Source organism: Acartia tonsa, chromosome 5 (assembly GCF_053477335.1).
Source record: "Acartia tonsa isolate MP-2025a chromosome 5, ASM5347733v1, whole genome shotgun sequence".
NCBI lineage: Eukaryota > Metazoa > Arthropoda > Copepoda > Calanoida > Acartiidae > Acartia > Acartia tonsa.
Genome location: NC_137264.1, coordinates 40,429,154 through 40,442,530, shown reverse-complemented (window position 1 = coordinate 40,442,530; position 13,377 = coordinate 40,429,154). Strand labels below are relative to the sequence as shown.

Sequence of the window (13,377 nt, the reverse complement as noted above, 5' to 3'; positions counted from 1 at the left end):
AATTTTGTATTTTGTATATTTTTCAATTTTTGTATTAGGAGGAATGAAAAAATTTCCAGTGCAGTCGAAATTCCATGGACTAGGGTCGAACAAGACTATCTTGAACATAATGACAAACTTCTATCTGTAACTCTACTATTACCAATATCTTGTTATCTCTTTATTTACTCCAAACATTTATATTTCAATAATTGTTTCTTCAAAAGTAATATAATGTTTAAGTGCAACACAAATTGCATTTGAAATAAACTTTGTTTTTATTTTCAGTTTTAGCAATCTGTTTAGTGGAACAGAACGACCTAATGATAATCTATCCCCGTACATGACATACTCAAATAGTGAGGTGAGTATTTTTATTTTTATAGTAGCGAAGCTATTGAGGAAACGTTATTTTCTCAGCACTTGTTTAAGATAAGTGGCTGATTTTTTGTTTTAAGATTCATCTTACAAATTAAATATAACTTTCTTGGTTCCTGGACCTTAGGTCTGTCGGTCATGCTATCAAAGACATACGTAACATTTATTTAACAACAAAAAAGTAAAAGTTTTGTGATTTTTTTATTTCTTAATCGTTCTCTCTCTTTTTACCCCTTTTGTTTTTTATGACCACTGAATATCTACTCCAAAACTTAATTTCTCCATTTGTCACTCTATTATTGTCTCCTACTTGTGAATGTTGTCATCCTTGTCTTAACACAAGGTAAAGTTATCCATAAGTAGCGCCAGAAAAATATGCGAACAAAATGAAATAAGAATAGTAAAGTAAACAGTAAGAATAGATATTTAGGAGTCGAGATATGAACAAAAAGTTCTTAATAACATCTATGTACTTATAGTATTCGTTTCTAACCAATGCAATGCAATGAAGATCTTTATTTGTACTTTAAAAAGTTTCCAAAGTAAAGTTTGTGATCACTTCCTCTTACCTATAGAATTTTACACACACAATGAAATATAAACAAAAATGCACTTGCTGAAATATTTATAGACTTTAAGTAACTATTACATCAAACTTTCCTTACATTTTTATAAACTAAATAGTTACATATGCATAGATAAAGGGTGAACTAACTGCAGAGATCTACTAAAATAATAGTTATTTCTCGCATCGTATTATAAACAGTTTTCCGCGGATATAGAAAGGGCTAAAAAAACTGGCTTTAATCTTATGATTGTACACTTTTATATTTGTAGAAAGCTGGATAAAATACGATGCTAGACATGGTTTCTTTCGTATGGATAAGAACCGGTTCCTATCCACCGGATTCGAATGAATACGAGAAATAAACGTCCTAAACAGACAAAAATTAAAAAATAAGACTGATTAGAGCGGTTAATAATTTGATCATCATGGACATCCAAGCTTTTTTTTATCAGGAAGGGGGGAAAATGAAGGTTTTTAAAGGTCTGGGAGGGGGACAATCTAATTTATTTTTAAAATTTTAAGGATTAAAATATGTTTTCTTTATGTGGGGGTAAAAACTTCTCCTTGACGTGTTGCTTATCATAGAAAGCTACAGTGAGTTTTTTTGTTATGAGAACTTTTTTTGAAAGCAATTTTACCCCACTTATAGTTATCGGAATTTAATGATTAATGGCTTATTTTCTTCGTTTTTTAATGCAATTAATAAAACATTAAAAAAATATTTCAGTTTTTAATTAAAAAGTACAAAAAAATCTAAAATTCAAAACTTAGGTGACACCATAAAAATGGTTTTAGCGCATTTTTCTTATGCTCAAATCGTCTACCCTTTGCAAGAAAAATTGGATTTTCAGTAGTCAACTTTGGGGGGCCAGTACTCCCTCCCTGATTTTTAGCTCTAGATCTCAACTTTGAAGCGTTTTGCAGATAAGCAACCCAAATTTACAGCATTTTTCTCAGCTGTGCTTTATAATGAATTGCATTTAAGGAAAATCTTGGGCCCCTAACCATGAGAAACAGGTCCCAGTCTGACCGGCGCACTAGCTCCCAACCAAGGGGTACAGATGTTTTCGATGGAGGCGAGGCTGTGTAAGTATATTTTTAGTATTTTTATCTCGTGCATAAGGAGGTTGGCCATAGAATTGCACCCACATGACGGGATTATACCTACTCATTCGATAGAAACTTAAATGGCAAAACATGAATTTTCGGCTGCTATTTAAGATAGATGGCTGAATTTTAAAAAAGATTTTGTGTTACACTGAGCAAAGAATCCTGTATGAAATTGGTCCGTTGGTCTGTCGATCATGCTACAAAAGACTTATATTTGAATTAATGTAAAAAGGTTTTGCCATTTTTTACTTGCTTTTTTTTAACAGCTGAACATCTTCTCCATTATTGACTTTGTTCTTTTTTTCTAAACATGACTATTATGTGCTTTGGTATTTATGGATGTCATCATCCTAGTTTAAGTATAGTTGGGTTGTTCTGGTAAAGTTAATGCCTCCAACTGGTCTTTGGTGCATTTGGTGTATTCCCGGTCGGGTGGAATTCCAATGGTCCCATATAAAGGAAAGAATAATGAAAATTAAATTTTAATGTTGTTAGAATTTAACACGACTCTTGGTATTAATGCAAATGAGTTCAGAATATCATATTTATTGATTTCTTATTTTACTCTTTTTGATTGAAACCTTATGATTTTGTTTAGTTACCTAAACTTTCAACATAAATTTTCTAAAAATTAAATGATTCTTAAAGATTGTCCTTATTTGAATTAATCAGGAAAAGTTAATAAGAAAATAAGTAAATTATATAGAATCTAGGAATTAAAAGAATTAGGTATTTAAATTGTATAAGCTAGATATATATTTGTTTCTTTTAATCCTAGCCTTGGTATAGGGAATGTTATGTTGCCTCCCCCCCCCCCCCCTCCTAATAGCAAACAAATGAAATACTTAATCCTTATAATAAAGTGAAAGGATGTCTGTTTTTACCGAGGGATATCGATAACCACTTAACCGTTATGGTTCTTCTTTACAGTGTAGCTTTTGGGAAGGTTTATAGCTATTTTGGGGGAGGGTACCATCACCCGCCATTAAGAAATAAAATATAATATTTTTGGTAAAAAGCTGATCTTTACATAGAATGAAAGAAAACATTTTACGCTTCCCTAGAGGCCTCTAGGGGCGTAGCCGCCAGTATACATTCATAGTGATACCTAATTCCTTTTAATTCTAAGATTTCAAAATCAAGTTATGTGTATTATTACCTTTGATTGATAAGAAGGAAAACTTTTCCATAGGTTTTCCCTATTGCCCTTGTTATTTGTTGGAACATCTTCTAAACGTACGTAAACACAGCCTGTACTCTATACTGTATATGTATATTAAAATAAATGTAGTTTTATGCAAACAAAAAATACAGTCTCAGCATTATAGCCTTAGGTTTTTTTTTGTGTGGGTAGGTGTATCAAATATTTTTTTATAAATAAAAATTTTATTCTAAATTATTCTTTGGATTGAGAGAAACAAAGAAGTGCAATATTATAATATATTTTTCTCCAATTTTCTAAGCCAATGATCTTGATGAAAAATGGAAAGTTTTGCGCAGAAAATATAATCCTACGTAGCGGTGTTCATTTATTTATATTATTTATGTAGCATTACTTGAAAGCATAGAACATTAATCTGTTATGCATAAGATTTTAAAGGTCTGAATTTTAGGGGCTTTACTTGCATCTTGTTTTATTTTAATAATTTTTAAGCTAAATTGAAAATATGTATTCAAAGTTTTAGTGGGAGGTTTTTTTGTTTACTATCCAAGTATTTTTGTAATTAATATTGTTTTACACCTACCCACACAAACCTAAATAATTGTAAATAAGGTGGTGGTCAAAGAGCAAAGAACATGTGATCCCTTTGCCAGGCCCAGCTACCGACCTTTGTCCTCTACCTGGCTCCACTGATGACCTAGCTGCTCCACTGCCCGGCCCAGCTGGTGACCTGGAAAGCCCAACAGCCATGAGCACATCTTCTTATTCATCAACTATGTCACCATCATCCTCTACTTTTTCATCCACTGCCTCATCCATGGTATCATTGATAAGCAGAGGAACCACCACCTTACAAGCTGTTGTCAATCGTGTAGATTCAATTCAAGCTGTTATTAACCGTGTTGATGTGTTGCAAGCTTTAAATCGCGTAGACTCATTGCAAGCTGTCAACCGCGTAGAAACAACTAACAGCCTTCAAATGAGCAATTTGACTCCCAATGGTGACTGTCTAGACGCATCACAATCTGTCAACCGTGTAGATACTAATGTCCAAAATGCGAATCCTATTGCTAACCGCGTAGATACTAATCCCCGTTCAAATGTTGACATTTGTTGGTTTGATGATTTGAGAAAAATTCACAGAAGAGCGTTAAGAAATGCCTTTAAAACAATTTAGTTTTTAATTTTAGTTTATGAATTAGTTTTTTACTATAAGTTTGCAATTTAGAGCTTAAGGCTTTGATATATTATTCATTAAATGAAAAAAATATTCCTTAAATTTTCTGTGATAAGATTAGACCAAAGTGATATCCCATTTTTAATTTTTTTAGCTTTTTTCCTTTTTAATATATTTTGTTATTATTTTTATAAACTATTTGGATTCGAGAATAAGAAAAATTGTTAGAAGAGACAGATATTTGAATTATATTTTGTTTTTGTGTTATTTGTTGGTTTATTTTTGTGGGAGGAGAAAGGTTAAACACGACCAAATGACACAAACGCATAGCTGTTCCAAGCAATTTAAATCGATATTAATCTGTCTTTGTACTGTTAAAACATAAAAGTTCTTAGAGTGCAATAATGATATAGCAAAACCAGAAAAAAGGAGATTATAAAGTGTATTGACAGTACATTACTCAGACACACAAAAATAATGTAAAAATATTGATAAATTGTCAAATATAGAGAAAAATATTTTGTAGCTAGAAATAGAAAATAACATAGTAGAAAGATATATTAATATTGTAAACAAACATGTCTAAAGGTTTAACATGAAATAAATTTTCTCTCTGCCACTATTTTGTATTGTTGTTGTGTGTAGATGCAAAAATTGTTTTGTTTCGCTGCAAAATGCATCAGCTTTTTAGTCACTTGTCCGTTGAAAGTCAGGCGTCAACGGAAATCCAATTGGTAATAAACCCGTTGACAGAGTTATCTGTAAAAATACAAGCTTAAGTAAGTAATTTTAAGATCGCTAACCCGTTGATGCATGACTTTACTGTGTGATTTTTTTTTACTGAAGATACTATTGAACTAACTTAATTGTCTCTTGAACACCAGAGAAAAGCTCATTCTTTAGCAATTTATGAACAGCTGATTGGCCTTTAAATAATTGTACAAGAAAGGTTATGTTCCATAACAAATAAAACGTGTTTTGCTTATTGAATAATCAGATTATTTGTTAGAAGAGTTAAAATTAAGTTGAACCTTTTTATACAATTGTGTTATAGATACCTAGTGAAAATAGTATAATAAAATGTTTTATGTTGTAAGTTAATATAAATTTAAGACCTAAACTGTCCTTTGCTGTGTTGTATTAAAAATTACTAAATTAGAAATACTAAAATTTGCTAGTCTTTTTCAATTTTTTTAAATACTTCTAATCAACGCTTAGTTTTTGTTTGTAACCCAACCAGCTAAGGACAGGCTTGGGCGTGTGTGTGACCCTTACTAACTCTCTCCCCTTTCCCTTCAGACCATCTGACAAGCTGACCGCCCGGCGAGCCCAGGAGCGCAAGGAACAGTACAAGCAGGTCAGAGCGCATGTCAAGAAGGATGATGGACGGTTGCAGGTAAGACATCTTTATAATTTCTCCATATAAAGATTTTAAGAACAAGGGGGGAGAGGGGTAAGTTCTGACACTTTTGCGTAAACAGTGATTATAGGCTTTGTCTTTGGAGTGAAAGGATAGATTCAAAAAGATGCATATTTTGTTTTATAATTTGATTTCTGATGCCTATAATCACTGTTTAAGCAAAAGTGTCAGAACTTAACCCCCCCCCCCCCCTTCCCCTTATGTCCATAAGAAGCACAGCAATAACTGCTAACAGTATTGGTATTTTTTTGGGGTATAATCCCTTGCGTAACATCGCTCCTTATGGGGCGATTCTTAGTAGCTTTTCATCTATTTCTAGCCCCTGCGGGGGGCTCTAACCCTGTGGGGCAATCACCTAACCCAATATAACCTAACCTAACCTAAAATAACCTATAAAAAGCCATTTTGAAAATACGACGAATCGCCCCTTATTGGGCGATGTTACGAAAGGGACTATTCCCTTTTTTCTTGAAATGATTGACTCAACCATCCCGCATTATGGAATAAACTGTCTTGTACCTGAATGAAGCTTCTCTAAGAACATGATATTGATTGATTGACAGGCTCACAATTAGAAAATAGACCTCCTACACAATTTTAAGAAAATTTTTGTGCAGGCATATGGATGGTCGCTTCCAGCCAAGTCACCTTCAGCGGGACCTAAACCTGAACAGGAAAACACCAGGTACTACCTTGGTTTCTTTTCAAGGGGCGAATGCATGGAGGGAAGGAACATTGGAATGTAAATTACACTAGTACCCAAAGTTTTATATCCACGTTATCTAATACATTCATTATTGGCAGGGAGGTAGGGGACATTGTACTGTAAATTACTCAGGTCCCAAAGTTTCGTATCACTTAGTGTACTTTAATTTGAATTTTGATTGGTTGGTTAGATTTTTTAATGTAATAAAAATCTACAGGACAGGTTTTATTCCTATAGAGATTAAGCAAATTCCGTGCCATAAAGGAAAAATCTATTTTATATTTAGAAAGTTCTCTGATTAATCAAGCCTTGAAAGATTAAACGATTTTTTATGGGGGATATTCACATTAACCCTCCCGGAATATGCATAGCTTTTCCTTTCATCATTGTCGTTTATCAAGATTTAATTTCTTGGATCAAATAATATATGGATAAAGCAGGGATAATTTTGTCCATAACAGTTAAAACAAGTTAGGTATCAATATTGTGATGAAGATGAAATATTAGACTATTTTCAGTTGTGAATTATAAGAAGTTTTGTCATATTATTTAAGAAAATGTATTGTTTGAATACCTAGCACCTTTAGATAGAGAGAGAAGTTACATAGAGACTGTAGAGTACACTGCTGAGAGTATCAACTCATTTTCGGACGGACATAAATACAGATGGACTTCATTACAAAGCATTAGATCAAGTATATAAAACCTGTAACTATGTGCACATTTATAGTCGTTTATGTTAAAGAATTTTATAGATAAAAATTGGAAAAATAATCTTTATAGGTATTTTTTCAAAAACTGATTTTTTATAGCCTTATCATTATACCATTTTGGACATCATCGTTCTTGATGAAAATTAAATCTAAAAATGCCCTTATAGTACCTTATTTAACAGTATTAATATTGAATATTTTATTCCTATATTATGTGAAGATTTGAAACAAAATTGCAGCAGAGAGTGGTGGTAATTCTCTTTTTTTAAAGGAAAATTGTAAATGCATTTTCCCATAACTGCTAACAATAGAGTTACTCTCGAGTGCGCAACATCAGTAAATAGTAAGTTTAAAAGAACGTCTTAAGTTCAGCTGCCGGTTTTTATGACTAGTAGAAAATTATATCAAAGTAGGATTACTTCAGTAGGCCTTGATATTTAAATTATTTTTAGCTTCTCAATCTATTTACATTGTAAACTACTCAGTAATTCTTTTATTCTTTTTATTTTCAAGTTTGAGAGTCACGTAATCTGTTAAAATATAGTTAAGTAAGCTTCACTGGAGAGAGAATTAATAAACGGATAAACAGTGGATGTAATTTTTGAGATTTTTTAAACAAAAAAAACCCAAAGCAGTGGTATACCTAATAAGTTGTCATCAAATCAGCTATATTTAACAAATTATTTATTTCGAGAGAGAAAATTTACCGTGATTTCAACAGTTTTTGGATGTTTGGTAATTACTGAGGTAGATCCAAAAAAACAGCTGAAATTACGAAAAATTGTCTTAGGCTTGTTGGCCTTACCTAATTTGGATTTGAAATACAAACAAGAAAGGAAATAGACTTTTCTCGTATCCATTCGAATCCGGTGGATAAGAACCGGTTCTCATCCATACGAAAAAACTATGTCTAGCATCATATTATATCCAGCTTTCTACGTATATAAAAATGTACAATCATAAGATTAAAACCAGTTTTTTTATCCCATGCCTTCGGCACCTCGGGGCTAAAAAACTGGTTTTAATCTTATAAGTGTACATTCTGTATCCGCGGAAAGCCGTTTATAATACGATGAAAGAAATAACTATTTTACATACAATTTTAAAGAGAATCAACAGTGACACTTCATAGAAAGCATGTACCGCACACTTTTAACTTTCTTCCTTAATATGAAACAGTGCATTACATACAGGCTGATAGGCTAACAAACTACCTTTTAAAGTCAAATATATTAGTTTCTTTATCCATGAAATTTAGGGTTAAGTTTAGCAGCTTATGGTGAGGCATTAAAAACTTTAACTTCCGCAAGCCATTGATGGAAATGCTTTTACGGATTTAGGTTTTAACAGATTTTTTCTTGATTCTTTAATACCTTGAAAACTTTAAAGCTTTTATTTTTGGTTTTAAGCTGATATTGTATGATTTACTTTTACGATAGGAAACTAAAAATGGTAATTTTTTTAACTGAGATATATTTTAAGCACAGATTGGATAGTTTTTGTAACCAGCTACTTTAAAAAAGTTTTTTTTCTAATCCTTATTGCAATATGTTGCCCTTGTAATTAAACGGTTTGATATTGTTGAAATGGTAACGTTTTAAATCCATTACAAGAGCAATTTTATTAATCAAAGCTAGGACTCTCTTTTTTTGATTTTGGAAGAATATTGTTATACTTTGGGATTAATATAAAACCTATTTACCTATCCTTGTATTCATACGCTATACCAATTATTGAAAGAGATAGAAGGGTAGTATCCCATTGATATTGGATGGATTGATTAGACCAATTTTCGATTATTTTTTCAATTTATGTTAAGATCATCTGTTTACCAAAAATATGTATATTTACGCTGCTAGATGAGGTTTATCATCTTTTATGTTTAGTTTTTCGATTTCTCTTGGAAGGGTGATGGTACCTTCCCCCAAAATAGCTATAAACCTTCCCAGGACCTATGAGAAGCAACACTGCAAAGGAGAACCATATCGGTTCAGTGGTTAACGAGATCCTTCGGCACACTCAAGTATTAAAATGTTTCGACAACTAATTGTAATGTACAAAGGGCAATTTTGTGTTTCATTATTAGGGATATACATTCATTTATTGGCCATTGTCTTATCCTTTTATATCCTTGGCGAAGATGAGTATTTGAATCTCATCAAACCCATTAACTTGGGAATGTTCAATGCAACTAAATTATTTTCATTGCACTCAAACCAACTAGGAGAGAGTTTAAGACTTCGAAATATTCTTACAGCAGCAAGAATTTAAATTTTTCTATTTAGCCCCTTTAGTAGTTATTTATCAAATCGTATTATAAACAGCTTTCTCTGGATATTAAAAGTACAGTTATAAAATTAAAACCATTTTTTAGCCCTGAGATGCAGAAGGCACGGGCTATAAAAACTGTATTTAATCTCTTGTATATTTTTATATTAGTAGAAAACTGGATATAATACAAGGCTATACATAATTTTAAGTATGGCTGTAAGAACCGGTTCTAATTCACCTTATATTAATCGGTTTCGAAGAATACTGGAACAAATATTATAATCCTTTAATTTCATTCTCACTATACAATATCCTTTAGATAGATGAATATATGTATCTTTTTGTAGTATCTATTGTAAGTGAAAATAAGTGTTAGCAATATATTTATTTATACAAACATTTCATGGATATGTCATAGCCAATGAATATTCTAGTAATATAAGATTTTAGGAAAGTCATCTGTTTGGTTAAAAAGGGACTTGCTACTCCTTTCTTATCTGTTACAAATCCCTAAAAGGATTTTTACAGTACTTTTATTTGGCAGGGTATTTAAATTAACAAAGTGCAACTGATAAAAATATCCTCCATCTATCTTTGATATAAACCTTTTGACTATTGACTCTAGGGGCGTGGTGACGCTTCGACTACAAGTCCTCTCCACGTCATCTTTGAACATACTCTGCATTTTAAATTGCAATGTAACGCGCTTAATCGCCTTAGGTATCAAACACCCATCAGATAACGAACCCTTTGATTGCACGACCTTTGTCTGAGAAGTTCTAACTTTGCATAGTAATACTTATGTCACGCATTTGACATAGTAGCAGTTGGAACCATTTTTAACGTCTTTCGTTATGATGTGGTGTCGGACCGATGTTCGAACATTTCACCTTCCCGACGACGGGCGGGTTGAGCCACGGTCGTGGGTTGTTGATAAATACCTCAACCCTGAATGCATATAATGCATGATTCACAAACATTCACATTGCATATTGTGCCCAGGGATCTAAAGGGATAAGACAATGGCCGATACATCCCCAATGATGATTCAAAAAATTACTTCTTCTGTAGATTTTAATTAATGGTTGAAAATCTTGGACACTCGACTTTATAAACCAACCAGTCAAAATTCATTAAAAGTTGTTAAGCCAACAAATAAGGAAACGTTATTACAAAACTTTGGGGACTAGTGTAATAAACAGCCCAATATCTCTGTATTGTACCAGTGATAAAAGAAAAATATGAATAACTAAATTTTTTTTGAAAACAATGTCTTAAACATTAGCAGGGTGAAACTTTGAATATTTGTATTCATAAATTTCACAATTATTGGCGACAAATATATTATTGTCATTGTCATATCCCTGATATTTTATGTGTATAAAGTAGGGTTGGGCCGGATACTTTTTTGGCCGGATACCGGATATCCGGCTGATTTCAAATGCCGGTTATCCGGTAACCGGCCGGATATCCGGCCAACGCCGGATATCCGGCAAATATCCGGTTATCCGGCTAAATTACCGGATATCCGGCTGGATAACCGGCCAAATTACCAGATATTAAAGTAGTAAAAAAAAATTTCTTCAGAAATCTTATATAAATTTACATAAAGTTAAACTTATTCAGAAAAAATGTTCTTCTAGCTTCAATAATAAGAAAATTATAGCCATTTAAGATTTTAAAAAGCAGAGATTTTTGGTGTAAAGTATAAAAAATTATAGAGCCGGATATCCGGCCGGATAGTTTCAATATCCGGTATCCTGCCGGATATTGAAAATGGCCGGATATCCGGCCCAACCCTAGTATAAAGTAAATATCCAACAAATATGGATACATTTGTAGATATCTTTTATCAAATAATGGATGAAAAATTTAAGGATAAAGTAAAACATAGGTAAACATCATACATGCAGTAGTTGGGTTCTTGGAACCCAACTGGAACCCAACTTTTCTCCTCCTTATAAAGGGCCACCCTAGTAAAAGGAGGGGCCAACCTCCTCGCAAGGAGGGGCCAACCCCAAAAAGGAGGGGCCACCCCCCAAAAAAAGAGGGGCCATCCCCTAAAAAGGAGGGGCCACCCCCCTAAAATGAGGGGCCACCCCCCTAAAATGAGGGCCCAACCTCTTAAAAAGAGGAGCAACCTCTTATTTTAGTTCTTTTTATGATTCCTAATTAAATAATCAGAATTATGTTATAACCCTGAAAACGAGGGGCAAACCCATTAAAAAGGAGGGGCAACCCCCCTAAAAAGGTGGGGCAATCCCCTAAAAAGGAGGGGCCACCTCCCTAAAATGATGGGCCAACCTCTAAAAAAGAGGAGCAACCTCTTATTTTAGTTCTTTATATTATGATTATTTATTAAATAATCAGAATTATGTTCTATTTTGAGGTGTTTTAACCCTGAAAAGGTGGGGCCACTTCATTAAAAAGGAGGGGCCACCCCCCTAAAATGAGGGGCCAACCTCTAAAAAAGCGGAGCAACCTCTTATTTTAGTTCTTTATATTATAATTCTTTATTAAATAACTAGCGGCTTCGCCCCTAGACTCTAGGGGCTTTGCCCCAAGCGGTTAGATCAAACTAATTTTTCGTATTTTAGATTTAAAGGAAATTTAAAAAAAAAAAATTTTTGAGGGGGGGAGACTTTTTTTTGGGGGGGAGACTTTTTTTTTGGGGGGGGGGGTAGTCGACCCCACTATTTTTGGAAGGGGTTGGGGGTGTCCTACCCCGCAAGAAAATAGTTATAAACCTTCCCGGGACCTATGAGAAGCTACCCTGTAAAGGAATACCCGATCGGTTCAGCGGTTAGCGAGATCCTTCTCTACAAACAAACAGACAGACAGACAAACAGACAGACAGACATCGTTCTAATTTGTATTATAGATTAGAATTATGTTTTTAAGGTGTTATAACCTTGAAAAGGAGGGGCAACCACATTAAAAAGGAGGGGCCAACCTCCAAAAAAGAGGAGCAACCTCTTTGATTTTAGTTCTCTATACTACACATTGCGATCTTTAGACAAAAGTAAACTTCAATATCTAGGCTTGTATTTGAAGAAATGATGTAATTTTTTTGCTTAAGCTCGGAAATAACTTAAATTTGCTTCTGTTAACTTCTAATGTACATTTGGTAAGCACGTCTGGCTGTTTTGGAGGAGCGAAGCTACCCTATTTTTAAAAAATCTATAAATTATCATAATTTTAGTTAGGATAGGAATATTTTAGCAAAATCAACGTCTATTTAAATATTTCTTATATGCAAACAAAGTTTGTGTTAAAGAATATAGCGTCAGGTGCGCCCAGTTCGAGTCCCGGTATTTTTAGGTAGGACTAGTATAAGTAAAATAGGACACTTAAAATGCATGTTTTAAAGGGGGGAGGCGGATGTGACACTTTTTTAAACCAAAAGTAAAACGTGCATTATCTCAGCCCATAAAAGAGTTACAGCTCTAAAATTCGGCACAGCAGTTGCTTTTGTGGAGAACAAAATGGAACTGTGAAGAAACGGCGGCGGAACAGCCGCTCCCTCCGAAAACCGCTGTTTCCCGCCGAAATTTCTTTTGCCTTGACACTTATAAGATTTTACACTTTATGAGAAAAAAGTTTATCTCAGATGATTGAGAACTGTCTAATTTGGCGAAAAAATGCAAAAAAAATCGGCGGGAGCGGCGGTTCTGCCGCCGTTTCTTCACAATTCAATATTGTTCTCCACAAAAGCAACTGCTGAGCTGAATTTTAGAGCTGTAACTCTTTTATGGGCTGAGATCATGCATGTTTTACTTTTGGTTTCAAAAAGTGGCACATCCGCCTCCCCCCTTTTTTACAGATATAAACAACAATAACCTAATTTTCAAAAAAAAAAATTTGATTTTGTGTTATTACCTTTATTCAAAGTC

General features: G+C 33.5%; 2 protein-coding genes across 26 annotated transcripts in view; both read left to right on the top strand.

The window, feature by feature from the left end:
- The window catches only part of syd (JNK-interacting protein syd), a 143,177-nt gene that overhangs the window by 38,969 nt on the left and 90,831 nt on the right, over positions 1-13,377 (top strand). For all 25 annotated transcript variants that reach the window (XR_013879902.1, XR_013879901.1, XR_013879897.1 and 22 more), the window contains 4 exons: positions 268-343; positions 1,911-2,011; positions 5,674-5,770; positions 6,412-6,479. Coding sequence is in view for 22 of the 25 variants with exons in the window: in XM_080161670.1 (XP_080017796.1) it covers positions 268-343; positions 1,911-2,011; positions 5,674-5,770; positions 6,412-6,479 (342 nt within the window). In the remaining 3 variants the exon portion in view is untranslated. The remainder of the gene's footprint in view (positions 1-267; positions 344-1,910; positions 2,012-5,673; positions 5,771-6,411; positions 6,480-13,377) is intronic.
- Positions 3,204-4,589, top strand: LOC145319503 (uncharacterized). The gene is made up of 2 exons (XM_080161675.1): positions 3,204-3,369; positions 3,810-4,589. Exons 1-2 carry the CDS (start codon positions 3,305-3,307, stop codon positions 4,372-4,374), a joined length of 630 nt encoding a protein of 209 aa, XP_080017801.1. The 5' UTR covers positions 3,204-3,304; the 3' UTR covers positions 4,375-4,589.

Bases quoted from the DNA above. Each gene is read 5' to 3' on its own strand.
- LOC145319503 (XM_080161675.1), top strand. From the start codon at position 3,305: ATGTATATTAAAATAAATGTAGTTTTATGCAAACAAAAAATACAGTCT. The intron at 3,370-3,809 runs GTTTTTTTTTGT...ATTGTAAATAAG, and splicing joins TCTCAGCATTATAGCCTTAG to GTGGTGGTCAAAGAGCAAAG.